The 26,713-nt window shown below is 46.3% G+C and overlaps 1 protein-coding gene across 1 annotated transcript in view; it reads left to right on the plus strand.

Moving 5' to 3' along the window:
• The window catches only part of LOC140425184 (histone deacetylase 9-like), a 1,432,561-nt gene that overhangs the window by 1,375,576 nt on the left and 30,272 nt on the right, over positions 1-26,713 (plus strand). Inside the window, exons 26-27 of the mRNA XM_072509184.1 lie at positions 17,513-17,597; positions 23,958-24,105. Of these exons, the coding sequence (XP_072365285.1) occupies positions 17,513-17,597; positions 23,958-24,105 (233 nt within the window). The remainder of the gene's footprint in view (positions 1-17,512; positions 17,598-23,957; positions 24,106-26,713) is intronic.

Consider the following 26,713-nt stretch of genomic DNA (forward strand, 5'->3'; position numbering starts at 1 on the left):
CCGGCATCTCCACATCAAATAATAAAGGTATAGGTTAGAGATTTGACAGCCATGGGGAGCACAAGGAAATGTTAACGGAAGAAAGATGGGCCATGATTCTCAGGCCTCGTTGCGCTCTCGCTCGAGCAAAACGAGGCTGGTGAATAGCGGGAGGGGCAGCAAACGAGAACCATGCTGGGCATCGTTTGCGATGCAACCGGCCCACTCCCGTAGGCGAAATGGGGATCCCACTGTAGTGTGGTGAGAAATCAATTATCACCACTTATGCTCTATTTCCATACAATTAACGGAGCCACCCCACACCCAATGGTCTCCCATGATTTCAGCGGCCTCCCCAGCAAGTGGTCACGCTGGCGCTGATTAGTACTCCTTTGTAACAAGGGCAGCCTGGTGGATGGGCTGCTCCGGGCAGCCGAGGAGGGGAGCAGCCAACTTCACTCACAGGCAGTGAGCCTGGGGGCACTGGCCATGCCGCTCCTGTGTTCGGGGTATGGGGAGGCAGAGGGGAGTGGGGGGAAACTGAGGGGTGCAGCTCCAGTTGGAGATGGGCTACCAAAGAGTGCTGGATGTATCGGGACTGCGGCAGGGCTCTGCGGTTGGATGGGGGAGGCGCGGAGCTGCATGGGGCTGCCATGCAAACCCCTGGACCATGTGTTCCTGTACCAAGGGGAACCCAGCCCCTGCCTGTCTGCCCCACTGCCCACCCATAAATCCCACTAACCATGGAGGCCTCTGGCCTTGCGGCTGAGAGCTATTGTTAATAGGGAATTGGCAATCGTGGTTAAGTGAGCACTTCACACAACCCAGGTGGGTTCCCGTGGGTAGGCGTGCCATGTAGCATGTGGGAGTCATTGCCCAGCAATCCAATCAGACCCTAATGCCTGGACACTGTGTTTGAGCACTGCGGGAGGCAGAACCACAGACACAGTGGCCAACCTTCAAATACCCAGGGGGTGGGCCCCAGCGCCGAGCACATGTCTGCGGTTGGGTGTGCGCGGGCAGGGTGTCTCGGGTGGGGGGGTGCTGTGAGGGTATTTTAATGTTTCACATACAAGTGTACACCACTGCCCTACCCTCCCAATGGTGCCGTCCCAATATCCAGCCCTCTCTCCCTCACCCCCCACAACGCCCCCTTCCCCCCAATGCACACTCAACTCCTTACCCCCACCTATTCTCCCGCTTCCTCCCACAAGCCCTCAGTGATCCTCGATGTGCTTGGCCTTCCCTGCTCTATCACTACGTCTAGGTTTATCCCCAGGATGAACATCTGAAGTGGAAGCAGCCAGCGGCTTACCATGTCCTGTGGCCTTTGATGTCACTGACGGGCGTTCTCTGGGGCTGGAAGACCCTGGCACACTTGTCGGCAGCACATGCACAGCCGTGTGCCCTATCCCGTGTACTGGCTGTGAGATGTGGCCTCATCAGAGGGGTGGAACTCGGATGAGCTGGTGGCCACCGTCGCCAGTCCATAGGATGGGGCCAGGTTGGCACCCAGCGCCCCCTCCTCCCAGTCGTTGCCTGTAGGGCCCTGGGGTTCAACTCGGGATGGCGGGACAGTTGGATTGAGCCCTGGCTGCCCCTGCGTCACCTGGCTCTGCCAGCCATGGCGGCTCCCCATTGTCTGCACCACCGTGTCGATGCTCTCGGCGATGCTCCTCAGTGACTGGGCCATGCTCTGCAATGACTCGGCAATGCCCACCTGCGACTGGGACAAACTCCGCAGCGCCCTGGCCGTTCCCATCTGAGACTGGATCATGTCCCGCAGAACCTCATCAAGGTCAGCCTAGTACTGGGTCACGTCCCCCTCGAGTCAGACAGTTGCTGAGGCCCTCAGCCATGGCCGTCACCGACTGCGCCATGCCTTGGACACCTTCACACATGTTGCTGAAGCAGGTTTTCCACTGTGGTTGCCACCCTAGCAGTGTTGGCCTCGGTGCCATGCATTGCCGGCTCCATCTCCTGTGCCTGTAGCCTCGGGGACTCCTCCAATTGGCTATGGACCTACTGGAGTGTTTCTGACATCGCTGGATGTCTTGGCTGTTCACTAATGTCTCCATCAGCAGTGGGTGAACCTGTTCCAGAGGCTCAGCATCTGTCTGGGACCCAGTTGGGTCCTGGGATCCAGCAGCCCCCCCGACTGCTGTCTCGCCTGCGGGTTCCTGATTCCACCTGATGTACATCAGTAGCTGTGTGGTGCTCTTACTTCCGGCACCCCTCCGTCAGTCTGGGCTCTGAGCCGACGATTGTGGGAGAGCTTTTCCTGCGGAGACACAGAGAGAGCATCATTAGTCGCAAGTGCGGTTCACAGTAGTGGGTGGGAGGTGGTGTGAAGGGAGGATTGGGGGTGATGAGAGGGTTGGGGTGAAGGGAGGGGGGTAAAAGGGTCGGTTGTGGTGGGACAAATAGAGAGTTGGGGGACTGGTCGCATTGGGGGCCAGGAGGGTTTTGGAGGGGGTGGTGTCAACTCACCCCTGCTGCCCAGTGTAGGTGGTTGACCTTCTTGTGGCACTGGATGCCGGTCCTCCTGGTCACGCTTCCCGTGCTGATGGCCACTGCCACTTCATCCCAGCCGGCACTGGCTGCCCTGCGTTTCACCCTCCGGGACCCTCGGGGAACAGGACATCTCTCCTGCCCCACCACATCTAGGAGCCTCACCAGGTCCGCGTCTCCAAACCTTGGGGCCGGTCATCTCGGCGCCATGACTGCAAGCTGAGTGGGGTTGGTTGTGCAAGTGTTGTTTAAGTGCTGCTCAATCTTGTTAGCGGGGGTCTGGCGAGCGCGTCCTGGCGAATCGCCTGGCGAGCCTTCATTTGCAGCGTGATGCCCATGGGGCCTCCTTAATGGACCAATTAACGTTGAATAGCGTTGCCAGCCTCGCTGTACCAAGCGCCGGGAAACTCGCAGCAGTTCCCGCTCGCAACAACACTTTGAAATCCTTCCGGAGAATTGCGCCCATGGTCTTAGTAATGAAACAGATATGGTGAAAAGATTCCACCTCTGAATAAAGCAGCAACTTTTTAAATCGTACAAATTGTAAGAGGAAGGGAAGACTGAAGAGGTAATGAATTCCTGTGTTTTGATGTCCTGTGAAAGTAGACTCACTGGGAATTTAAGAAAAGGCTTATAAGACAGCATATTAAGATCTGAGCAGGAACAAAAAGGTAAATTCAAACAAGTACTGACCAAAGTGGCATCAATAAACTAAGTACAAGAATGAATTAAAATGGAAAAAGAGAGGTAGAAATGTTCAGATAAAGAGAGGGATGTCAAGTTTGTCTTGTATTCTATCCAGAACTGTTAGAGAAGACTATTACAGACATTAGATCAATATTCGCATGATGATGAACTTAAGATTTATAAAGAGTCAAAGAGAAAAGTAACATTTTAAATGGAAAAGGAAAGCACATTTTTGCAAAACATTTTTAACAATATGGGAATTCCATTTGGTATCAGAAGTTAGGCTTTGTTTTGTCATTGAGCTTTTGGTCAAAGTCAAGGTGACTGTTCAACATAACTTTACTGAGTGAGAATTGTTCATAGAATTCAGTCCACAGTCTGCAGAGCGTCTATAGCATGTTGCTTATATGGTTCAGCATGAACGTAGTTCTATGTTGTGGCTTCACCAAGGTACCACCTCAGGTTTGCATGGTACTGCTCCGAGTATGCTCTGTTATGCTCCACATTACGCATCTGATGGAATAGTGAGGGATAAAATGATAACATGCCTTAGTGGTATATATTTTTGCTGCTGTTGATGTTGTACAGCACCTTGTGGATATGCTGTTTTCAGCTGCTAAATCTGTTCTTAGTCTATTCTACTTGTCACTGTGGTGATGCCTGAGTGAGAGTTTTCAGTGTGAAGATGAGATGCCATAATCTACATGAGACAAATGATCTTTATGGCTATTGTTTGAATCAGACAAGAACAATGCACAGTATTGGAGTATCTGTCTCAAAAACGGTGAAGTTGCTCAACATGGCGGTGCAAAATGGGTTCATAGTAATTTGGTAGTCTGTTACTCCACCTGACTTTCCTCCTCACTGAAAACAATGGAAAAGAAAATGAAGCTGTTCCAAAATGCATTTTCTGCAATCTTCCTGTCTTGCATTACTGTTGAACAATTTCGGCCCAAAGTCTTTTTGCGTTGTCCCAATCCTTTAACTAAAGTTTTAGCTTGCTGCCTCATGGTGGTGAGCATCCGGGTTCCATCCCAGCCCCGGGTCACTGTCCATGTGGAGTTTGCACATTCTCCCTGTGTGTGCATGGGTCTCACCCCCAAAACCCAAAAAAGATTTACAGGGTAGATGAATTGGCCACGCTAAATTGTCCCTTAATTGGAAAAAAGAATTGGATACTCTAAAATATATATTTTTAAAAAAGTTTTAGCTGCCATCTTTGTCAGATGGACTTCCACTGGAATAGATGTCTGAACTTCGGGCTGCATTTGCTGCAACTGATGCACGTGATTAGGACGAGTACTGCTGATTCCAAAGAGGATGCTTTCAACTCTGGCTGATGTACATGGACCGGAAGCACAATCAGAGATTGTCAGTGATTTTGGAACCAGGTGGGGACTATCTTAGACAAATTGCAAAACTAAAATGAGACTGAAGAGTGCTTGGTTGAGCAGAAAGTTATTCATGCCAGCAGTTATTCAGGGTTTAGCATTCTAAAATGTGTTCTTGATTCAATTTCAGAAAGTTCAATGGATCAATTTTATCCTGTGCCTTCATGTAACATCTGGTGCTGGATATCTCTGTTGCAGTTATGTTGGTTCTGAAGACACGCTTTCCATTCATGTCAGGGTAGAGGAAACCTGGAATTCTCTTCCCCAAAAGGATGTGGATGCTGAGATCATTGAAATTTTCAGGACTGAGATTGATAGATTAATATTCGGTCAGGTTATCAAGAGATATAAATTTGTGGTGGGTAAATGCAGTTGAGTTGCGTGTCAGCCATGATTCTGACTGAATAGTAGAACATGCTTGTGGGACTGAATGGCCTAGTCCTTTAATTATGAGGTGCATTTTACTCAGCAGCCAGCAACAGTCCAACCCAGAGCTGCACCGACTACCACGCTGCCTGTTAAAAATGCTGAGTAATGCATCTTGTGGCCAATTATCGGCCAAGGGGCACAAAACCAGCCAAATAGGAAAGGGAAGGGTGGTCAGCCCACACGATCAGGCCTCTAGGGTAGAGCATCCAAGATGAGAGGGGTCAGGCTGTGACCTATAAGTCAGTCAAGGCCATCCATTTAAGGGGAACCCAGCACAGGCTAGGGGCAGCTGCAACATAATTATTGGTTTCAGACCGAAATTAAGGGCTGAAAACTGTGCAATCCTTTGGACTTCTGGTCCAGCAGCTGGTAGGAGTTTGATTTTAAATTTTGGTGACTAATGTGCTTGTATTGTCTCAATCAGGACTCTTGCCAGTACCTGTATTGTCTCAATCATGGAACTTGATGTCATCTGTACTGTTGCAATCAAGGCCCTCGTCAGTGCCTGTACTATCACAATCAGGACCCTTGCCAGTATCTGTACTGTCTCAATATGGACACTTGCAAGTCTCTGTACTGTCTCAATCAGGTCCCTTGCCAATGCCTGTACTCTATCAATCCAGCCTCTTGCCAATGCCTGTACTGTCTCAATGAGGCCTTTGCCAGTGCCTGTACTGTATCAAATCAGCACACTTACCAATGCTTGTACTGTCTCAATAAGGCCTTTGCCAGGGCCCGTACTGTCTCAATCAGGATCCTTGCCAGTGCCTGTACTGTCTCAATCAGGACCCTCACCAGCGCCCATACTGCCTCAATCAGGACCCTTGCCAGCTCTCGTACTGTCTCAATCTGGACGTTCGCCTGTGTCTGCACTGTCTCAATCAGGACCCTTGCCAGTGTCTGCACTGTCTTAATCAGGACCCTTGCCAGTGACTGTACAGTCTTAATCAGGACCATTGCCAGTGACTGTACAGTCTTAATCAGGACCCTTGCCAGTGACTGTACAGTCTTAATCAGGACCCTTGCCAGTGACTGTACAATCTTAATCAGGACCATTGCCAGCGAATGAAGAACATTTGATCATACCTGCCCCATTTTCCTTCGGAATAACAAGTGTTGGGAAAAGACTCAAATTTGATCCTTTAACTCTCTTCGTCTCTCTATAGAGGCTGTAAGGCCACCATATGGTGGAGAGAGGTGCTGATAAAGGGCCCAATCTCAGGGAGGCTACATGGGTTGATGATGAATCCCTGCGACTCCTCCTCCAGACTGTAAATGATCAACAATAGATTCTCATGCCTGCTGACTGGTAAAGGGGATCTGCCAGTCAGACCAGAGCAGCTTGGGCGGAGGTCGCAGAGGAGGTCAGTAGTCAAGGGATCATCCAAAGTTCTTGGTGTCACTGCCATAAGAGTCTGAATGACTACTTATAATCTGCCAGGGTGAGTGTGTAACCATTTTGGAAATGGACCTATGTGGAAGGCTATGAGAGTGTAAAGTGTGTCAAGTGTGGGATTGCCTAGTATCTTCAAGTGGACAAGGTGGCATGAAGCAGAAATGCCACTCTGAATTAGCACGGATTAGGAAGGTGGGAGTTTGGGGGTGGGAGGGTAGGTTTTTCGCGGGGGGAGCATAAGTTTAGGGCAACTGAGAGGCAGCAAGAATCATCGAAAATTATTGGGATGCCGACAAAGGACATGTTGGCCACACTCTTGGAAAGATGTTTTTAGCACAGCATATTCATTACAATGTCCCTTTTTATTTGCAGAAGATGGCAGAAATGCTTGAGGGAGGGCCAGGACCAAAGGTGGTCGAGCCAACATGATAATTTACACTCCCCTCGAGGGGAAAGTGCTGGAACAATTAGTGAATGAGTGGAGTCTCATCACTGGGTGAGACAAATTTGGACGAAGACCCCAGGTGATGAGATTCCAAGGACGCTTCACTTTTTCCTGCAAAAAGTGCTGAAGGAAGAGTTGGGGACGAGGGAAGGTGACAAAGTGGTAACCTTGGAGGCTTGTAGAATTTTGGGAGGAATGTGTGTCTCAATGTTCAAATCCTGATTACCATCATCCAATGTCACAAGGGTCTTATTTTAGGAAGAGTGTCTGTCTGACGTCACCTCAGACGATGATAATGCCATTCATTCTCCTTGTTTCTTTCTCTCACAATTGAAACACCATCAGCTGCAGCCACTAACCCCAAGGGACCAAAAGTGTCCTCTGAGAACAAAGATGAAGTCACATAAGGTGCAGCATCACATCCTTGCTCCGCACCTAGCACCAACGCAGATAAAAGTAAAATCACCATAGTCCCATATGACTCTCGGCTGCTTTCCCCTTTGAGGGGGAGATCTATCTGGTGGTGATTTAACCTGAAGATTACCACACCTCAGGCAGGGGCAAGGTTGAGAAGGCAGGCCTTCATGAATAACCTCAGCCAGTAGGGAAATTGAACCCGCGCTGTTGGCCTCGCTCTGCATCACGAAACAACTATCCAGCCAACTGAGCTAAAGTGGCCCCCAAAAGCACAGATGTCTTGGTGGGTATGCATAAGTCGGCTCTAAGGATCCACACACTTGTGCGAGAACATCACAGTCGCAAGGCTAGCTGTCGTGGACTGAGATAGAGCAGGCCTCTGGCAGTTGAAGGCAGGCTGAAGGCGACCTAGATGCTGAGCCCCAGGCTGATGATCAACCTCTGGAGACATCCATCAGGTAGCACAATGTACATGGAGATGTTGGGAGATTCCAGAGGGATTGTGCACACGTGGAAATTGGAGGAGTCTATCCAGGCCAGGAGTGCTGCGATCACCCTCTCTTCAGAGCCCATGGCCTCCTCCATTAAGATACTGGCATTGTCATAGAGGGCCAAACCCTGAAGCTCATGAACGGGATACTGGGTATGCGTATTAACCACCACTGCCATCACCTTGTCTCGGTAGTCCGATGCCCAGAGACAGGGTGAGAGGACGACAAAAAGCCTGGAGTTACATCCAGGTTCTGGTTTCTCTGAGGAAAGCAGGGAGGACCAAAATGTCAGAGCAAAGAATGAGCAGTTGCTGTCGCCTCTCAGGATGCTTCTGATAAGAACAGCCTCTGCTCCACCCCTCTGCATCTGACAGGTGAGCCTCATGTGACTGTTCAGGAGACTCTCAGCATGCTGGGGCCCTCACAGGCTCAGGCGACCAGAGGACAGCCACAAAGGGGAATAAGCACTCGCAGCCTTTCTGTATCAAAGTTGGCGATGAGGGGAGAGCACTACACCATAGCACATGGAAACAATTTTAAAAACATCACTTTAGTCAGCAATGGGTTTACATGCATGATTGTTCAGGACCGAGAATTAGGAAAATTACTAATTCATTATGTTATTACATAATTGTTCTTTTCACTTGCTACAGCTATATTTGTGTTTTGTGTGTGTTTTGATATGAAATGACGGCATGTTGTCAAGGGATTTTGTGCCTATGTGGCTGATCAGCCCTCACATTAGTAAAAGTAATGGCAGCCCTCGTGTTTATGTGTGGGAGAAAGAAGGAAAATGTAAGTACAGCCAAGATGTTATTTTGAACAAATAACACAGAGCTATTGGAATCTTCACTGTATTAAAGAATCTCACGTCTCTCGGGCATTAAAAGCATCCTACTTTTGGCTGGCTTGCATAGCTCACCATCCATCCTCATCATCACATTCATCCTCAGAGGATGTGACTCTTTCCACCAGATCCTTCACTGCCAGGGCTTCCTTACTGGAGAGCCAGGCTATGAAAGTCACAGCAGACCATGACCATGAGTAAGAATCTAGTAAGTACATATTGTAGACACCACCTGATCGGTCAAATCATCCAAAGTTCATCTTGAACAGCCAAATGGTCTGCTCAGTTATGGCCCTGCTGGTTGCATGGCGAATTATTATATCTCCTCTTAGATTATGTGTGTGGGTTTCTCACTGGGGTCATTCACCATTTCTTGGGAGAGGGCCCTTTATTTCCCTGAATCCAGCCATCCAAAGATTGCTGGTTACTGAAGTTCTCTGGCACATGGTAGTACCGAAGTATGTAAGTATGTGACTGCTCCTGGATACCATGCACAAGACTTCAATATCTTCTGTCTATGATCACACAAAATCTGCACATTAAACATTCCTGTGGATAAATGAGCTTTTATTGCCTCATGTGTGCAATCACTGATTGCGCCTTTTGGAGATTCAGCCATGGCTGTAATGCTTCTGATTCTTTCTTAAGATAAAAACAAATTACTGCAGATGCTGGTCTCTGATTCTTTCTGCTTGACTGACATTGTCACTGGTAAATGAAACAAACTCATTGGCACACCTTGTTGTGCGTTTTCTCTTTACTCTGCTCTTTACTCTGGCTCTGTTCCAATTAGGGCATTCAGTGAATTTGCCTTCTTTCTATATTGTCTATGTCCGAATGCTTAGAGTCGCCAGGTATCGAATGATACCACCACAAGTTTCAACCAGCTATCGATCAAATAGCCAAACACCAGTTAGTTTGTTCAAGGTCTAGGGTACTTTATTTACACACAATCAATCATGCAACATAAACACTACTAGTTAACTACACCTATCGACTAAGACAACCTGTACTTAACTTTGGGCACCCGGTTTAGGTCAGGAAATAGTAGCCGCTGTTCAGGATCTCTTGGGTTCAAAGTGGTAACTGCTGTTCGGCTGGGCTCATCCTTCTAGGCGTTGAACTCGAACTTGCTTCTGGTGTTGCTGCAGTTGGCAATGGCCGTGACCGGGGTACCAAGGCCAAAAGAGAGCGAGCATATGGCGAACTCTTCCTTTATACTTGGGGGCTTTCGCGCTCTTTTGGGCGGTCCTTCAATTTGGGCCTTACTAATTGGGTGATCCCTGATCACTCCGTTCGATTCCTTAGCCAATAAGTGGGGGGGGGGATCTGGATGACTGGGTGTGTCTCAAGCGGTCATTGACCTTGTTGATTGTGTTTACCTTGGACAGGGGGTGGCGCCAAAATGTCTGGGACTGTCCCGGTAGCTGGAGTACCAGTCCTTTGTGTTGGGGGAGATGGGCCATCACCTGCTAATCGGCCTGATGAACATGCTAATGGGACGGGGTTTCGATACCGTCTGGACTTTGCTGACAAATATGCATTTCAGGCTCAGAACCTGCCTGACTCTTGGCTTGTCCATTTTACCCATCAGTCTTTGAGAGTTGCTCTGTGCTTAGTTGGAAGTGGCCATGTCAGATGGCTACAACCTGAACATGGTATCTGTAAAAACCTTTATATAATTATGGGTTTAAGACTACAAAATTCTGTCAGGCTTTTATATGATGCCTGAAATGATCATGTGGCAAACTAATTTAGGATCACAGCTACTCCTAATGGTACAGGCATAAGGTGGCCACCAACACAATTGGAGGCCACCCGACAGTAATTCCCTTGAGAGATGCAGCCTTTGGAGCCAATGTCGATCGGACATCTGGAGGTATGGCATCCTCCTGCCTGATGTTGCTGTCTGTCCTCTGCAACCCCTTGTGTAGCAGCAGGTTGCACACCTTGCTGGACCATAGGGCACACCTGTCTTTGACCAGATGCCCTCCTCTTTCTCCTCTTCTCCAGAGAATGTTAGGATCCCAGGTGAGAACCCAATTATTTGCAATTTGTAAAGCCGTGAGAAAAGGTGACTGCATAGGAGTGATAACACTGACCAATCAATACCTTTTATGTTAAAACAAAATGTAATTGAAACACAGAATTAATCACATTAACAACAAAGAAATAGCTTTACAGTTAATAGTTCTTAAATCAAAGGAACACTAACTTGCTTCCTGAATCTGCCCCTAAATATTCCAATTATGCAAGCCAATATAGTTTAAATACCGCTTCTAAATAATGTTAACAATCAGGTTTTACTTGTTTTTCTCTGTGCAGATTCCTTGCAGAGAACCTTTCTGGTGCAAAGTGAAGACAATTCTTGTCAGATTAAAGTCCTATGACAAACTGAAACAACAGACAGACCTTGCTCCTCTTGTCAATTACATCATCTGTACCCAACACATACATTATCTACACACCAGGGGCCTCCAAACCAAAATAATATTCGATTAGCCAGCTATCTGTAAACAATTAAATGCTTCTCCAATTTATCAACAGATCACCCCACCCCCCTGCAAAATCAAAGATTATCTCACTTTTGTGGCACCTTACTCACAGCTTTAACAGACATACTGGCTGTGTGCATCTTAATGCGTCTTAAACCTGTCTTTTAATAGCATCACCGCAACAAGTATGAAATGTAAAATAAAACAATTTCTTACATCCATCACAAGGAGGGGTCTCATACAGAATGAACAGCTCCCATGGGGGACAGCAATCTAAAGGTCCAATGTTGGAGGGTGCACAAAGTTGATTGTAGCACTTCTGTATGCCACCTTTCCTGAGAAAATGACCTAGTGCGGGTTGAACACTATGAAAGATAAACGGTAAACTAGAATTAAACTCTCCACCTTCAGCATCAGAGTTTTTGTTGACTGCAGATACAGTCCCATCTTCAGACTTTCTATCTGCCCTTCCAGCACATCAGGATACCTGGGTAACATAAAATGCAGGTCTATTATCTTGTTAACAAGCTGAATAACCTATTAATTCATTTGTTAATTATTGCTGGTGAGCTGCTGACTTTGTTCCCCGTCCAACTTCCATATTGTCAGAGATCGACTGTGATGACATTGGGTTAGCGACCTGATAGATTTTATGCATGGGCAGTGTGTTGGTGTTGGGGGAAGCAGAGCCAATTTCTGAATGTAAAGTCCATCCCTATTGTAGCCTTTGAAGGTATTAATATTCTAAAGCTTGATAAATACACAATACTTCGAACAGTCTAATTAAGGAGAGGCGATGACATGGAGGTATTGTCTCTGGTCTAGTAATCTAAAGACCAAGGGTAATGATCTGGGGGCCTGTGTTTGCATCACACCACGGCAGGTGCTGAAATTTAAACTCAATAAAATATCTGGAATTAAAATCTAATGATGGCCATTGTCGTAAAAACCCATCTGGTTCACTAATACCCTTAAGAGAAGGAAATCTGCCAGAAATCGGATGGACCACCCGGCATCGGAAACGACAACGGCAAACCCAGCCCTGTCGATCCTGCAGAGTCCTCCTTATTAACATCTGGGGGCTTGTGCCAAAGTTGGGAGAGCTGCCTTAGAGACTAGTCAAGCAACAGCCTGACATAGTCATATTCACAAAATCATACCTTACAGACAATGTCCCAGATGCCATTGTCACCATTCCTGGGTATGTCACAAAAGTCCTGAAAGATGTGCCGTTAGGTAATTTGGACATTCTGAATGCTCCCTCAGTGTACCCGAACAGGCGCCGGAATGTGGCGACCAGAGGATTTTCACAGTAACTTGATTGCAGTGTTAATGTAAGCCTACTTGTGACAATAAAGATTATTAGTCCAGTCTCACCGGCAGGACAGACCCAACAGACAGTGGTATACAGTCGGGAGGGAATTGCCCTGGGAGTCCTCAACATCGACTCTGGACCCCATGGCACGTGTAGGTTAAACATGGGCAAGGAAACCTCCTGCTGATTAGTGTCCACCATCAACTGATGAATCAATACTCCTCCACGTTGAACACCACTTGGAGGAAGCACTGAGAGTGTCAAAGGCACAGAATATATTCTCAGTGGGGACTTCAATGTCTATCTCCGCGAGGGGCTCAGTAGTAGCACCACAGGCCGAGCTGGCTGGATCCTAAAGGACATAACTGCTATCCTGGGACTAGCAGGTGGTGAGGAACCCAACAAGAGGGAAACATATTTGACCTGATCCTCACCAACCTGCCTGCTGCAGATGCATCTGTGCATGACAGTGTTGGTAGAAGTGACCACCACCAGTCCTTGTGGAGACAAAGTCCGTCTTCACATTGAGGATACCCTGCATCATGTGTGGTACTACCACCGTGCTAAATGGGATAGACTTTGAACAGATCCAGCAACTCAAGACTGGGCATCCAGGAGGCGCTGTTACGCATCAGCAGCAGCAGAATTGTATTCAATCACAATCTGCAACCTCATGGCCTGACAAATGCCCCACTCTACCATTACCACCAAGCCAGGGGATCAACCCTGGTTCAATGAAGAGTGCAGAAGAGCATGCCAGGAGCAACATCAGACATTCCTAAAAATGAGGTGTCAACCTGGTGAAGCCACAACACAGGACTTGTGTACCAAACAGTGTAAGCAGCAAGTGATCGACAGAGTGACTGCCATTTTAATAATAATAATAGTAATCTTTATTATTGTCACAAGTAGGCTTACATTAACACTGCAATGAAGTTACTGCAAAAATCCCTTAGTTGCTTGACATCAAGGCAGCATTTAGCCAAGTATGGCATCAAGGAACCCTAACAAAACTGCAGTCAACGGGAATCATAGGGAAAACTCTTCGCTGGTTGGAATCATTCCTGGCACAAAGGAAGATGGTTGTGGTGGTTGGAGGTCAATCATCTCAGTTCCAGGACATCACCGCAGGAGTTCCTCAGGGTAGTGTTTTAAGCCCAATCATCTTCAGTTGCTTCATCAATGACCTTCCTTCCATCATAAAGTCAGAAGTGGGGATGTTCGCAGATGACTGCACAATGTTTTGGCACCATTTGCGACTCCTCAGGTAATGAAGCAGTCCGTGTCCAAATGCAGCAAGACCTGGACAATATGATGGAACTTTATCCCTAACAGCACTATGGGTGTACCCAAACCTCAGGGACTGCAGCGGTTCAAGAAGGTAGCTCGTCATCACCTTCTCAAGGGACCCTAGGGATGGGCAATAAATGCTGACCTAACCAGCGATGTCCACACCCCGTAAATGAATTTTTAAAAGGTCATCTTTCATGAAAAACTCCATGAATGATTTAATGCTGAAAAAAAATTAGTTATGTTTTTGCTTCTATCTATGTGATTTTAGGTCCTAGATCTTGGAGTTATTGTTAACAATTGATTATTCCTTCTTTTCTCCCACGGTCCACTTTTAAAGGGTTTGATGTAAGCTTTCTCAGTTCAAGATGGGCAGGCTAAACATATAAACACCCTGTGGCTACTGCGCAGTGTTTCTTTTCTTGGTTTAATGTCTTCCAAGAATAAACATAGTGCAGGAGTTTCCTGTGCAGCAGGAAAGAATCCTAGAAATTGTAGTTTCAGGGCATTTTACAAACAAGGATAGTCGCGCATCAGTAAAATGTATCCACCAACAAGAATGGTACAAATTCAATTTGTTAAGTCGTTAATGCATTTACACTTCAATGGATAATATTTTACAGACGATTATGCTTTTTCAAAGGTTAATGTTATATTTTTGGATCTTAGTCGGATTTTTACTTGTAATCTACATAAAGGACTATTCCCTGAAGCAGCCCTTACGATGAACCACTATGCAACCCTACATGGACAATATCTGTCATACAGCATTGCCCAGATTTCAAATGAAACCCTTGTTACTATATTTAGATTACTGCATATGATGCACTTCCTTTCATAATCTCTAGACTTCGTATATCATTTTGTCATCCCACAGTCTCAGTCCTAAACTACAACACAGGTCAATTAAAAATAATAGACAAGCAACAGCAATAGGCAATAAAGTAAATTACAGGTTTACAGAACTTTCTCCCTCCTGAATACTAAAAGATAAAGTGCCACTTTTCTATTTTTTGCGGTAATGCCAGATCTGTGTTAACTGCTACATTACTTACTTATGGGGTTGTTGGATCAACAAGGGGAAATTTCCTCTTGCTACAGACCTTGGGTACGGTAGCACAATGGTTAACACTATTGCTTCACAGCGCCAGGATCCCAGGTTCAAATCCCGGCTTGGGTCACTGTCTTTGTGGAGTCTGCACGTTTTCCTTGTGTCTGCGTGGGTTTCCTCTGGGTGTTCCGGTTTCCACTCACAAGTCCCCAAAAAGATGTGCTGCTAGGTGAATTGGACATTCTGATTTCTCCCTCTGTGTACCCGAACAGGCGCTAGAATGTGGCGACTGAGGGCTTTTCACAGTAACTTCATTGCGGTGTTAATGTAAGCCTATTTGTGACAATAAAGATTATTATAGAAGCCAGAGGCATAGGCCAGCTGACCCGCCTTCTTGTCACCAGAACCCTGGGCTATTTTGATGGCCACTCATCATTAGCATTCATCAGGCAGAATAGGAGTCTTCACAGGAAGTCCACCAGACCAGAGGCCACAATGTTGAATGGACTGGCTGACCTCGACCAAGAAGAGGATAAGTCTTTGCCTTTATTAGCCCAGGCATTAAATATAACAGCAGGGAGGTTATGATGGAGCTGTATAAAACACTTGTTTGGCCGCAGATAAAGTATGTGTGTGCAGTTCTGGTCGCCACACTATAGGGAGAATGTGATTGGATGTTATCTGGGCTGGAGAGCCTCTGGGATGAATAAAAGCTGAATAGGCTGAGGTTTTCTCCTTAGATCAGAGAAGGCTAAGGGGCGACCTGGCCGAGATGTACAAAATTATGAGAGACATAGATAGGGTAGATTGGAGTGAATTTTTATCATTATAGAAGTAAAGGGCAGGAGATTGCGAGGAGGTTTGAGGAAAACCTTTTTCAGCCAGAGGGTGGGAATCTCGAGCTCACTGCCTGAAAATGTGGTAGCAGCAGGAACCCTCACAACTTTTAAGAAGCATTTAGATTAGCACTTGAAATGCCATAACATACAAGGCTATGGACCAAGAGCTGGAAAATGGGATTAGAATCAGTAGGTGCTTGATTGCTGGCGCAGCCACAATGGACCGAAGGGCCTCTTTTTGTGTTGTAAAACTCTGAGTGAATTTGAATTAATGGGCTGAGTAGTGGGGGGGGGGGGGGGGTGTTGGTGGCGGGAGGGAGAGCGGTAATGTGGAGAGGCAGTGGCTGAGGTTGGCTTTCTGGAGCTCTGAGGATCCTGTTCCAACTCGTACTGCCCTAAAATGGACATGTCATCCCACCCACCTTTCCTGGTTGACCAGGCAATCCAGAAGTGGATTACGCCCGTTCACTTCCAGATTAGTTTTGCAACTCAAAAATGATCCTGGTCATTCCGACCGGGACTACATCCAGAGGTTTCCACCCTATAACTTGTAGAAGTGTAGTCTGACAAAATGATTGACTGAACCAAAAAAAGGAGAAACGGCAGAGTGACTAAACATTAGTCAACATTTTAAGGAAGATCTTCAAATATGAGAGTGAAAGAGATGGAGAGGTTTATGAGGTGAATTCCATAGCTTAGGGCCTAGCTGAAGATATGGCCACTGAAGATGAGCGCCAGGATTGAAAGATGCATAACAGGACAGAGTTGGAAAAATGCTTGAATAGTTGTAGGGCCAGGGGGAGGTGCAGAGATAGGGGAGGGGTTAGGGGTGAGGAGTTGTTTGTGGTGGTGAAAATGATCTAAAAGGTTTTGAAGACTATTTAAAATTAATTTACTCAATGTGGGTGTCATTGGCTGGGTCAGTATTCATTGCCCATCCCTAATTGTTCTTAAGGCTTTGATGAGAATTATTAATTGGGGGCATTGATGGACAGGGAGCAGAGGAAGGAGGGGTGAGCTGGGCTTGATGCAGGCTAAGGTATGGGCAGCAGAGGTTGAATCAGGGGAGTCTTTATGTTGGGGAGGGCATGGGGTTAGAAGCTCATCTCAGAGTCAAATAGGATGCTGAGGTTGCAAGCAGACTGATTAAAAATCTGAGAATGTAACCAGGGAGTGGAATGGAATTGCTGATGAGGGAACAGAGTTTGTGGTGAAGGCGGAGACAATGGCTTCAATGTATTTGATGTTTAGCTGATCATTTCAAATATTTCAGTCACTGGAAGCAGTAGTTTCCCTTCAATTCAGTGATGTATATTGTGTAAATAGCACACTGTGAAGTTACTTTAACAGTATAGTGCGATAACGTCAAATCTGAAGTTGTCCAATAAATTCCAAGATAATTAAAATGACTCATTGTAGCTTTCCTAGGAAAAACCACCCAGTGAGGTACAAGGGGATCAATCAGTTGGGTTCTATATTAAGCTGAAACAAAAACACTGCAGGCCTGAATTCTACTGAAAACTAGGGGTGGGGGGGAAATGTTACCATTCGTTTAGAAAAAGGTGGCAAAGGAGAAATAACGATTCATCAAATTTCTTTAAATTAAGATTAATACTTCAACAAAAACGTTTGACCTTTGCTTAACCAAACATTACAAATATAAAGACAAGTAATTTTGATAGTTTTGTGATAAATGAGCACACTTCAGTGAATGCCCATATACTTCAAGTCTCTGTGGATAGTTAAACAGTTAACAAAATTAACTGAAAATTACTCAAGTTATCTCCACTAGGGTACACTGGAAGTCTTCTTCAAAAGGTTGCAGGTTGGAAAAGGGTTAGAAAGTCACCAGGAAAATGTTTGAGGGGGAGTTCATTTTTAAACAACAAATTGACTCAGCTTATCACAAAGTTATTTGAATCGTTACAGCTGGAGCCTCTTCCCCAAGAAGTTCAGCTTCAGAAGCCAAACGCCAATGCTGTAGCTTCTCTGGAAAAAACAATTGAAATTCAAAGTAAGTTGTTTGGGTAACATTTGTTTAATTGCAGGAAAATGATGCATTATCTAGCAAGTGCCAGGAAGGTCTCTCTGTTTACTACTCTTCTGAACCAATATGTCAGTTTGCTGATTGCACACGGGCTCAAATTCAAAGAAGAAACAATATTATGTTTACATGAATAAATTACAAAAACACAATGAAAAAAGCTTTTATTTAAGGTTATAAAATAACTGAAGATAACGATTTACTCAGAAATCTTTCTTAAAACAAACAAGCTTCAAGCTGGAGGTCTATTCCTTCAGAGTATAAATGCTTTACTTTGTCTATTCCAAGGGAAAAAATCCTGGAAGCTCTCCAATATAAACTATGATCTGTATTTGCATTGATAATAGAAGTCCAGAAATTAAAGTCTTCCATTCTTTACTTATGAAATCCAGAACTCAATGGTAAAGCAAAACTGGCAGCCTTTTCTTCAGATGAATAACAAATAATCTAATGATGTTGGCAACAGAACTGTATAGTGAGAATGAGTGGTCCATTAACTCTTGGCATGTTAAATTTACTTTACAGTTATGAGAACTGGAATATTTTCCACAACAACCTCTTTCAACTCTTAGTACATATCTTGTAAAATAATCAAAAATTGTACAAAATGAATGGGGCTGCAAAAAATGTGTTGCCAAGAATACATCCCAGTCAGTAAAACTGCAGCTCCTTCTTGCCATTGAAACAGTTTCTGCTATCCTTCAAATTAGAATTTATGTTATCAATATTCCAATCATGCAGAAAATTTCCACTACTCCTTTACACCAATTGGACATAAAGCAATTAGTGTGGCTAATTGATTGGTTCTATCGTTCTTTCCCCCAAATTCTGCTGTAGCTATGATAATGGAGACATCCCAATCTCAAATGGTAGGACTGAAATGTTCTAAAAGACACATGGCTTGATTAAAAGTTGCACTCAACCCCTCTCTTCACTTTGCTGAGAGTATCCCATTGCTTTGCACAGAACCATTGGGGGTGGAAGTTGAGACGGTTCAATGAGATTGAACTGTTGCAATGAAAACAACTTGTTCAGAATTACATGGCCGTTTGAGAAGTAGCAGCTTTAAGTAGCTTGCATTGCACTAGACTGATTTGATCCATTTATTTAAAATCTTTACATAAGATTGTTCAATTTAGCTAGATTTGGCTAAAAGATACTTCTTCGCCCTTATCTTGCAGGATTCCATTAAACTCATGCCAAGATCGAATCTCATGTAATTTTGAAAAATTACAATACATTTTCTCATTCGTTTTTAATTATGTTGTATGGTATTCAACTGCATCATCCCTCATATCCCATTCCCTGGGGCAGCACGGTGGTGCAGTGGATAGCACTGCTGCCTCACAGCGCTAAGGTCCCAGGTTCGATTCTGGGTCCCTGTCTGTGTGGAGTTTGCACATTCTCCTTGTGTTTGCGTGGGTTCTGCCCCCACAGCCCAAAGATGTGCAGGGTAGATTGATTGGCCACGTTAAATTGCCCCTTAATTGGAAAATATTAATTGGGTACTCTAAATTTATGAGAAAAAAAAAATCCCATTCCCTTCACCTGGCTATATCACTCCAAATGCCTAGGTATTCTCACACTGCCATTGTGATCTACCTAAAATCAGAATCTCATTATTTCTTAGTGAAATATTATTGGGAACATGAAATAACACAGTTTAAAAAAGCTATCTTAGAAAGTTAGCATAATTTGTCAAAAAAGTTGTTTGATCCAACCAAATGCCGACATGTTTGTTTTCAATTTTCAAACACAATAAACCAATTTTAATATATTCTTATTGTATAAATCTAAAAAGTAGGATATTTCTGAGCAGAATTCTCCACATCTGCCCGCTGACTGGAGAATCCCGCCCGAGGTCAATGGACTTCTCCATTGTCCGCGTCTCGCCTGTAGCGCTATTGCGGTGGGCGGGGCGGAAGAATCCAGCCCTCGACTGCTGCATGTTGTGAATTGCTCCCTTTTCTCTTCAAAATGTTTTTTTTTTGTGTGGGTGCCCTTGAGATCAGGGATAATAAAATGAGAGAATGGAACAATTTCTTTTTTAGACACTTGCACTGCAGTATCAAGCCATCAATGGCCAGGTAGACCAGAGCTAACTCTACTGTTCCCAATATTCTCTAAAATGTGCCTTAGGTTCAATCTCAGATAAATGCCGAAAGTGTCAGCTCAACCCTTCAGTTTGATACAGCAACCACCTCGTCGCCTCTCTGAGTGATATTGCCAATCCATGGCAAATTCTGGGTTACTGATCCATGGGCCGTATTTTATGGAGGTGATGTTCACCACCTATGGTAGGAAAGTTCATTTCCAAACCGACCAACATTAAATACGACCGAAACAAGCTGAGGTTTGGACTTCCACCCCTCAGTGGGAGGAAGTCCCACCCTAGAGAACTGCTGGCCAATGTGATTAGCCGACTGCTCCAGCAGTCCCAGCAGTGCAGAATGCTGTAACGGGTGCTGATAGGACGACAAGCAGACCCCGGGATGAAGAGGACATGGCCACTGGAGAGGTATAGGTCTGGAGTATTGGACAAGATGGGAACAGGGAACCGAGGGATGAATGTGAATAGGCTGGGGGCAGGCTTAGGAGGCCAACCGGGAAGGAACAAATGGAAGGGTAGCATCTTGGGATGTGCACCTGATGGGCAAATGGGAACCTTTGCCCCAAATGATGTATATCTTGTTCTTTCCTGCCTTTTCAACATAGTTGTTTAAAAAGTAGCCTTCACACCTGCCTGCCACTGCCCAGCATTTTATGGCGGAGGAAGTGGATTGAAGGGCACAAGTGGGCAATAATTGGCCACATAAGGCCACCAATAGGCCTAAGGGCAGGTGAGGCTGGTGGGGGTTTCTGCCCCCCCACTTCCTGCAGGATCAACCATACTTACCTTGTGGGTGCGCCCCTGCACTCCGGGTTTTCCTTTGTTAGGGGGCCATCTAAAAAGGCCACGGTCACAGTTCTCACCATGAGGCCGGGTCCCCTGCACTCTGGGGTTTCCCTTTGTCCAGGGGGCATCCATCATGACCGCCAACTGTGTGTACGCCATGTGGGTGAGCCCCTGAACTCTGGGGTTTTCCTTTGTTTAGCGACCCTCCAACGTGGCTGCTTACGGTGCCAACTTTGTTCCATCATCCCCAAACTGACCTGCTGAAGCAAGTCTAAAACCCTTCCCTTGCTTATCATTATGCTCCCCCCATGTTCACAATTCGCCCCTCTATCTCCCTTTCTGCCCTTCCTCACCCCCCCGTGCCCTCCCTATTCACCCGCCTACCCCCCTCCCCTGATCCCTGTGATCCCCCCCCACCAGGCGCTCCCTCCCCGGCGCTGGAAGATGCGCCAAGGCCCAGCTCTCTTTCATACCTCCCAGCGCTAGCTTCCCCGCTAGTGTGGTGGCCCCGCTCAAAGGGCTGATCTTTCCCCCTCTTTATGCCCGAACAGTTGCCATCCTCTCTGTCTCCTCTTCACCCTTTCCTGCGCTCCGTTGCCCTCGCCACTTCCTTCCTGTGAGCTAGTGCTCCAGCTCAAAGCGAGGCAGTACCGTAACGCACAAAATCTGTCTATGTCGGTAACCTTTCTTTTCTCTCCCTGCGTCTTCCTCACTGTTACTTTATCTGCCTTTTGTCGAGGCCATTCGCCCAAACAAACCCGACAGTCTCTGCTGGGGTGGTGAAATAGTGTTCTTTAGTCTAGAATGTCACCCAGAGCCTGACTGAGAATAACATCCCAAATTTTATACCGTTCTTGTACAGGGCCGACTTCGCGTGGTTAAACCCTGCGCTTTGCCTGGTCTGCCCCAGTGTCATGGTACACCCGTATTCTTTGTCCTTCCCAACTGCTCGCTTTGGTCTGCCGGTCTGCAGGATCCTCTCCCGATCCTGGTACCTGTGTAGCTTGCTGATTATCCCTCTTGGCTGCTCCCCGGCCTTGTGCTTCGGTCGGAGTGACCTGTGGGCCCGATCGATCTCCGGTGGCTTGGGGAAGATGTCCCTTCCAATCAAATTGCCCAGCATCTGGGCCACATTGTCAGTCGGGTCTCTGCCCTTGATCCCCTCTGGCAGGGTCACTATTCAAAAATTCTGCCGCCGAAGCTGGTTTTCCTGGTCCTCGACCTTCCCATTCAGGCTCTTTTGGGTCACCACCAACCTTTTTATCTCTGCTTCCAGAACGACGATCCTGTCACTCTGGTCGGTTGATGCCTTTTCGAGCTCCTGGATTGTCTTTCCCTGAGCCTCGAGCTTCTTCCACATTCCATCTAGCATCGTCTGCATGGTGACCAGCGCCTCTGCCACTGTCACCTTGACCACCAACTGGATCTCCACTTTGATCACTTCCTTCATTACGGTCAATTCCTTGGCTAAGAATGTCTTCCATCTCTCTCCAGGTGGGGGGGGGCGGGGGGGGGAGGGCAGCCCATTGTCCAGGTTGTCGGCCTCCCTCTCTCGGGGTGGCCAGGGACCCTTACCTCGTGGGTCTGCCAACTTGCTCGCTAGCTGCTCCTGCCCTTCTCCACTGCTTCTGGCTTTCCTGTGGCCTCTTGAGCTACTGTTTGCTGGCATATTGCTCTTCTCTGCCTTTTCTGTTTAAGAGTTGAATAAGTCCGAATTTCCGGGCTAAATTTGGCCAATTGTGCCTATATTGATGTAATTTGGAGGAGAGCCACCTGATGTGCGACTGCTCAGCATATCCCCATCAACGAAGTCCTCCAGATAGAATTCTTAAAACTAACAAAGAAAGAACACCTTAATCCCATTAATGAATCAGATCTGAACCCATATCCCATATCCCAGAGGTGAGAGGAGAGTGAGAGCACTCACTACACCATTTGGTTTGAGGGATATTCTCACTGAGAATTTAAAACCATAGAATTCCTACAGTGCAGAAAGAGGCCATTTGGCCAATCAAGTCTGCACCTACCCTCTGAAACAGCACCCTACCTAAACCTACTTCCCTGCCTTATCCCTGTAACCCAACATAACCTGGACACTAAGGGACAATTTAGCATGGCCAATCCACCTAACCTGCAGATCTTTGGACTGTGGGAGGAAACAGGAGCACCCAGAGGAAACCCACACAGATACGGGGAGAACGTGCAAACTCTATACAGACAGTCACCCAAGACAGGAATTGAACCCGGGACCCTGGCACTGTGAGGCAGCAGTGCTAACCACAGTGCCGCCGTGCCGCCATTAGGTCCAGTTCTCTGAAATATTATCTGGGATAATATAGGCACAGTTGGCTGAATTTAGCCCGGAAATTCGGACTTATGCCCTATCTGGGAGTTCCCATGATACTCCTTTCTTTTTGCAAGTCAAATGAGGTTTCACAGAATCAGTGATCAATGAGCAGATGCAAGGTATCTTGGTCACTTTAGTGATTTATTGCAATGTTTAAAGAGCTTAATTCAACAATACGTGTCTGCATGGGTTTCCTCCGGGTGCTCCGGTTTCCTCCCACAGTCCAAAGATGTGCAGGGTAGGTGGATTGGCGATGATAAATTGCCCTTAGTGTCCAAAATTGCCATTGGTGTTGGGTGGAGGTGTTGAGTTTGGGTAGGGTGCTCTTTCCAAGAGCCGGTGCAGATTCAAAGGGCCAAATGGCCTCCTTCTGCACTGTAAATTCAATGATAATCTATGATTAATCTAGGACAAAGGTTCGGCACAACATCGTGGGCCGAAGGGCCTGTTCTGTGCTGTATTTTCTATGTTCTATGTTCTAATACTTGAACTATGAATCTCTAGGATAGTCCAGCATGATACTGTTGATACATACTGAGCTAATGAGTGGTAGGATATGGGGCAACGTATGCTTAGCGGTTGCAGTAAGCTTCTGATCTCACTTATGCAATCAATGTCATATGGGAACATTACTAAGTCAGGCTGGACAACACCCAGCAAGTGATTGTCCAGACCTCTATCAGAAACCAGAGGAGGAATTTTAACTCTCCCTAATCTTCATGAAAGGAGTAGCCTTATTTCCATCTCTAGTCCTGTAGATGACACCAGTTTTGGTTGCAGATGGGGCTTCCTCTAGTTTCTGGCGAGAGCCTCAATAATAAATGCAAATCAGAGCACCATGCTTAGGCAATGCCACATACAGTGCTATTTAGCTGGCTCCTGGATGAGGCATTGACTGTGACTTCTGGATCGCTTGCTGGCTAGCGTCTGGCTGCTTCCATTAATGTCACTCTTTATTTCATAATTGATATTGAAAATTGTTTAAGCAAATTATGTGATAATTGTAATACCTAGAGTGTGGTGTAAAATCATTTTTACAGCACTTTTCATCATTGGATTTAAAAACAATCTACACTTTTATTCTCAGGAAAATATTGGAAATCTGTGCAACAATATGCCTCAGAAGTTGACTGGTCTCTCAAAGATGCTCAGAACCTGGAGAGAAAAGAGACGGAAACAGTGACTGCAATGGCATCACTTTCAGTGGATACCAAACAGAGACACTCAGAGAGCAGGTTAGCAATTACATAGAGAGCAGAGCCGAACAAAATACAGCATTGATGACGAGATCAGAGAAATGAATGACACATACTTGACTGTATTTCAACTTCAGATGAAAAATTATTTCACAAATTCAATATGATAATCTGAAATAGTGATATATGCATTTCATAGAGGAGGTCTTGTGGCACAGTGATGTGGTCCGGGTTCAAGTCCAACACCAGGACTTATTGTCCACAAAAGGAACGCTCATAATGTGATTCGACGGGATGATAGTCAGCTTGAGGAAACCCTCCACCATTTCCCCACCATTCCCCAAAGGGAAAGAGTGTGTGTGAAGATGTGCTGAAAACATTGACTTCATTTCACACAATTGTAAAAAAATGTACTGTGTGGTCGCCTGTGATTATTACAATTTTAGAAGTGTATTAAATACACCATGGGTGTATTTGCTTCTTTCAAGTACGGATGAAGCACATAAATACTGACTAATTCAAAAATGGACGAAGCTTACTTTATATCCCAAAAAATAGCATGGAGAATGAGGAGAGGAAATAAAAGGAAAACAGCAATGGAAGGTGTTTTCCTCTTTCTCTCCTTTTTTGTCCCTTTTCATGACAAGCAGCTGAACAATAATTTTCCTGTCTGGAGTCTCTAGTGTGGAGAACATTCCAAGGGACCATTCAGAAAAATAAAATAAAGAAAACAGTGAACATTGAACCATGTTTTGACAGACAAGGAGCCAATTAAGTTCATCAAGCATCAAAGTGGTACATGTACATAATTTAGCTAGAAACAGGATACAAGTGGCAAGGCATTGGGGAATGAAAGATAAAGGCCAAGAGGAAAGACATTATAATATTTGAGTGTGGAAGTTACAAAAGAATAAATAAGAATTTTAGCAGTGGCAAGGCTGCAGTATGGGGCACAGTAATAGTAATAATCTTTTATTGTCACAAGTAGACTTACATTAACACAGCAATGAAGTTACTGTGAAAAACCCCGGGTTGCCACAGTCCGCCGCTGTTCAGGTATACTGAGGGAGAATTCAGAATGTCCAAATTACCTAAAGGCACGTCTTTCAGGACTTGGGGAGGAAACCGGAGCACCCAAAGGAAACCCACGCAGACACGGGGAGAACGCGCAGACTCCACACAGACAGTGACCCAAGCCGGGAATCGAACCTGGGACCCTGGAGCTGTGAAGCAACAATGCTACCCACTGTGCTGCCCAAATGTTACAGAGTCGGAAGTAAGCTATGTTGGCAATGACTAGGATGTGAGGTTCGAGGCTCAAGTTTAGGTTGACCAGAATACAAAGGTTTCAAGTGATCTTATTCAGTCTTCATGGGTAACCAGCAAATGGAATGGAGTTCGTGGCAGAGGAGTAAAGTTAAAAAAAATAGCTTTGGATACTTTCGTTGACAGGGATATGCTGACTGGACGGGTGAAAAGTGGTTTTCCTCCTGGAAACTTGAACTTTTAGCCCCAAAATAGGCCTCTAAACCCAGAAACAAGGAGATTGAGGTGTCGACAAACACGCGGGGTGACAAGGAATTGGCCGCACCTGAACGGGGTGGGCGCCAGGGCATACACTGGGCTACCCCCCGAGAAATGAATGGATGGACCTCCTAACGCAGGAGCTCCAATTGCGCAGATGCCATCAAATTAGAAATTATGGCAATGGTGAAGGCGGTGGTAGTGGATGCATTGCTCCCCTTTCAAGCCACAGTGGAAAAGGCGCAGCAGTGATTGGAGACACAGGAGGCATCAATCAGGGAATTGGAGAAGGCCATGACTGACCAGAGTGACCAGACTGGGGAGAGAGATGGCAAGGTTGGTGGTGACACAATAGATGCTAAGGGGGAAGGTCGAAGAACAAGAGAACCATTCGCACCATCAAAACCTCCACATTGTGGGCCTACTGGAGGGTACCGAGTACATGGCCCAGACACTGAGCAACCTGGTTGGAGAGGAAAGCTTTCCCAAGCCCCCGGAAGTGGACAGAACCCACTGGTCACTCCAGACAAAGACCAAAGCCGGGGAGCAACCACGGGCCAGCATCGCGAAACTGCACCATTACCAAGACTGGAAAGAAATCCTGAATTGGACAAGGCACACACGGTCCTGTAAATGGGAGGGACACTCAATCTGTGTGCAGCAGGACATTGGGGCAGACCTGGCCAAGTGCCGGGCGGAATTCAATGCAGCCAAGGTGGCCATTTCCAAGAGCAATGTGCAGTTTGGGATGATGTACCCCGCCAAACCCTGGGTAACCTTCCAAGGTAATGAGTTCTACTCCACCGCACTGGCAGAAGCAGACGATATTTTGCGCAAAAACGGGCTGGGAAAGCAGCGACAACAGCGTCAAGCAGAACTCTGGTGTCCTCTGCTTCAAAAGGTGAGACTAATTGCGTGGGACAGATCTGGCTCGTCTTCAGTCTGACTATGAGTCTCAGGAAGGAGGGGACGAGAGCGGTAGGACACAGAACGGGGTGAGGAGGGGCAAAGGGGGGAAAAGAAATGCAACCGGGAAGGGAAGGCAAAGATCGCTTCCGGGGGGAGGCCATCACACTGGCGGGTGAGCTAGCACAGAGAAGCACGGGCTAAAGGGGGGGGGGGG

This window comes from Scyliorhinus torazame, chromosome 6, assembly GCF_047496885.1.
Source record: "Scyliorhinus torazame isolate Kashiwa2021f chromosome 6, sScyTor2.1, whole genome shotgun sequence".
Taxonomy (NCBI): domain Eukaryota; kingdom Metazoa; phylum Chordata; class Chondrichthyes; order Carcharhiniformes; family Scyliorhinidae; genus Scyliorhinus; species Scyliorhinus torazame.